Source organism: Thermoascus crustaceus (genome assembly GCF_041956765.1).
Source record: "Thermoascus crustaceus strain CBS 181.67 unplaced genomic scaffold VTN00scaffold_7, whole genome shotgun sequence".
NCBI classification, from domain to species: domain Eukaryota; kingdom Fungi; phylum Ascomycota; class Eurotiomycetes; order Eurotiales; family Thermoascaceae; genus Thermoascus; species Thermoascus crustaceus.
This window is the reverse complement of record NW_027192533.1, coordinates 474557-478054: the sequence shown is the minus strand read 5'-3', so window position 1 is coordinate 478054 and position 3498 is coordinate 474557. Positions and strand designations below refer to the sequence as shown.

Genomic DNA, 3498 nt, shown 5'->3' with positions numbered 1-3498 from the left:
CCTGTCCACTGTGAGGGTCCCATCTGTCTCTTGCTGGAAAATTGCGGGTTGTGGAGAAGGCTCTCCCTCTTGGTAATCTGGTCTTCGACTGAGTGCATCTGCTTGGGCATTTTCTGAACCTCTTTGGTAGGTAATCTTAATGTCATAGGGAGCCAATTCTTCCGCCCATCTGACCTGTCTTCAGGTCAACTCCTTGGAGGTGGTGAAGTATGCCAGGTTCTTATGGTCGCAATAGATCACAACCTGGTGCTTTGCTCCCTCTAGGTAGTGCCGCCATTCTTTCACTGCTGCCATGATGGCCAGAAGTTCCTTGTCATGAATGTCGTAATTCAGTTCCGGTGGGGTCATCTTTTGCAAGTAGAAGGCAATTGGATGCAGTCATCCCTGCTCATCAGGTTGGTTGATGCATGCTCCTATTGTGAAATCTGAGGCATCTGTTTCAATGAAGATAGGTTTCTCTGGGTCAAAAATTCCTAAGACCGGTGCTTCACAAAACTTCTGCTTAAGGAGATCAAATGCCTTCTGCTGCTCTTCTTTCCATTCAAATTTCTGGTCCTTTTGGGTGAGCTTTGTCAAAGGTTCCACAATCTTGGAGTAGTTCCATATGAACTTCTGATAGAAGTTGGCAAATCCAAGAAAAGCTTGTGTCTCCTTGACTGTTGTTGGCTTGGGCCATCCTTGTATGGCTGTGACCTTTCCTTCATTCATTTCAACATGTCCCGGGGAGATCATGAAGCCAAGAAACTCTGTTCTCTGGGTATGCCATTCACATTTTTCTGGTGCAACTGAGAGTTTTTTCTCCTTCAGGGCTTCTAACACCTTCCGCACATGTTGTCTGTGTTCTTCTAAGGTTTCTGAGTAGATAAGGATGTCATCCAAATAGGCCATGCAAAAGACATCCAGGTATTTCTGTAGGGTATTGTTGACCAGACTCTGGAAGGTCACAGGCACATTGGTAAGACCAAATGGCATAACTGTGTATTCAAAATGTCCTAGCCGGGTCCTGAAGGCAGTTTTCCATTCTTCCCCTTCCTTCATGCACACCAGGTAATACCCTTCTCTAAGGTCCAACTTGGTGAAGTATTTTGCCTTCCGCAATCTATCCTGCAACTTGGAAATGAGTGGTAAGGGGTAGTGGTTCTTGACTGTGATGTCATTCAGTTGGTGATAGTCCACACAAAGTTGAAGTTTCCCATTCTTCTTTGGGACAAACAAAATTGGATATCCAGCTGGTGATGTAGAATGCCAGATATATCCTCATTCCAGGTTCTTCTCAACATACTCTCAGAGCGCCTTATGCGCCTTCTCTGAGAGTGGGTAAATAGGTTTGAATGCCGGTTGTGTTCCAGGCTTCAAGGGTATCTCATGATCCCAAGGCTGATGTTCTGGCAGCTGTCCTCTGCCTTGTTCCTTGAAAACTTCTTCAAAGTCCCAGTATTCCTTTGGGACTGCTTCCATTCCGGTCAAGGGCGGTTGGTCCTTTCTCTGCTCCATGGATCCAATCACCAAATCTGGTGCTAGGGTGAGGTACAAGACTCCCACTTGTTCTCCCCTTTTCCACATTTGTATCATTGTGTTCTGAGAGATTTCTTTGATCTCCACTGGCGGTTCTTCTTCCTCAGGATGCCCATCAGGCCTTATATCTCTGTTGGATTCTTCTGCCAACTGCACTTTTCCTGTTACCCAGTCTATCTGTGGGTTGTGCCTCTTCAACCACAGTATCCCTAGGATTATATCATGTCCTGGCATCTGTGTGATATCAAGGTTGATCTTTTCCTTGTGCTGTCCTATCTTCAGGGAGGACTGGTTGGTTTCCATCCACACCCATCCTCCTCCATAGCTGCTGGCAGATCCATCAACTGTAGATAACTGATACGGCTCCTTTTTTCCTGTGAAGGGGATCCCATTCCTGGTGACAAATGTGTTGCTGACAAAATTTCCCATGGCTCCACTGTTGATTATGGCCCTTGCTTTTTTCCCATTGATCTTGACAGTGATCACCAATTGTTTCAATAAGTCCATTCCATTGGGTGTTGTTCCGTTTCGTGTGCTTGTAGCTGGGTTCAGGGACCTAGACCAAGACTCCTGCAAGGGTCCCATACTAGCAGGGTCCTCTAGTTTTTTGATTTCTTGGGGTCTTTTGGAAACCATCCTGTCGCGTTCTTAGAGGCATAGTGATCAGAGCAGTTGTTGTTGTAGCAGGCGGTCCATGGAAGCTCAGCATGTCTATCCTTCTCTGTGACTGATATCTGCTTCCTGTTGTCTCACTTCTGATCTGGACATTTCCAACCCATGTGGTCGTTTTTTCCACAATGGATGCACAGCTTCTGCTCATAACGTTTCTTCTGTTCAGTTGTCCAATTTGGGTTGGGTCCCCTAAAACGCCTGTTCGTTCCCTGGGCGCCTCGCTCTCTCCTGGTTGCATTATCGAGTTCCATGGCATCACCTCCGTTCCCTGTATGTTGAGGGGCTTGTTGGAAGGGATTGAATCGCCGCTGTTCTGTTCATCGTTCAAAGAGTTGGTTATCAATCCGGGTGGCCATGAGTATCAGGTTATTGAGGTCGGTTGGTTCTTCTGCCGCGAGGAGCCCATTCTTGACCTCCTCTTTCAATCCTTGATAGTAATGCTCCATGAGTGCTCATTCTGACCAATCTCTGAGAAAGGCTGCCGCTTGCTGGAATTCAGTGGTATAGTTGGTGACAGAGGCTTTTTGCTGTATGGACATAACAGTCCTTGTAGCCTTTTTTACTTCATCCAAATCCCCAAAGTTTTGCCTAATTTGGTTCAAGAACATATTGAAGCTATTGAAGATCTCGGTGGTTTCAGCTCTCCATTGTTCAGGTGTTCTTTCCAAGCGGTCCTTCAGGTAAGGGTCAAACCATTTGGCTGCCATGCTTCGCAGGTAGGTTGCCGCAAACATGACCTTTCTTTCTTCATTTGGGAATTCATGGGGGTTGAAGAAAAAATAGAGTTCCAACTGGGAGATGAACGTCTGCAGCTTTGGTTGATCGCCATAGTAGAGGTCGGGTTTCGCGATCTTGGTCTTGGAGTTGATTTCATGGTCGGATGAGTCTTGGGTTGTGAGATTTGGTACATGGCTGGTGCTTGCCCCAGCCTGCTGTCCCAGTAGGTGAATCTGTTCATGGAGTTGGTTGTTCCCGTTGATCTGGTTTTGAAGCTCATCCTGCAGCTGGTTAACCTGCTCCCTAAGGGTGGTATTCTCACCAGTCTGTTCCTGCAGCTGATTCTCCAATCAATTGACTTGATTCTGTAACTCTCTAAGAACTCGAACAACCTCCTGGGGGGTGATGTTTTCCATTTTTGCTTCTTTCTCTGCTTGCCTTCTGCAAGAAAGGTGGTCAAAGTGTAACGACGGGCCTAGGACTTCGTAGGCAGAGGGCCGTTGGGTTTATCTTGAGGACAGAAGACAAGGAGAAAGATAGATAATTAGTTGTTACTAGCAATGCTAACTCTAAGATTGCTACTTGAGTTGACCA

General features: G+C 46.5%; 2 protein-coding genes across 2 annotated transcripts; both read right to left on the bottom strand.

Annotated features, from left to right (window-relative positions):
- Positions 1-378: 378 nt before the first annotated feature.
- VTN00DRAFT_9205 (uncharacterized protein) lies at positions 379-972 on the bottom strand (the record flags this gene model as incomplete). Its single annotated transcript, XM_069436140.1, has 1 exon — positions 379-972. One exon carries the CDS (start codon positions 970-972, stop codon positions 379-381), a length of 594 nt encoding a protein of 197 aa, XP_069284790.1.
- A 1667-nt stretch (positions 973-2639) lies between these two features.
- Positions 2640-3320, bottom strand: VTN00DRAFT_9204 (uncharacterized protein; the record flags this gene model as incomplete). The annotated part of the gene is made up of 2 exons (XM_069436139.1): positions 2640-3242; positions 3294-3320. The coding sequence occupies 2 exons, from the start codon at positions 3318-3320 to the stop codon at positions 2640-2642; spliced, it is 630 nt and encodes a 209-aa protein (XP_069284789.1).
- Between the last annotated feature and the right edge of the window lie 178 nt (positions 3321-3498).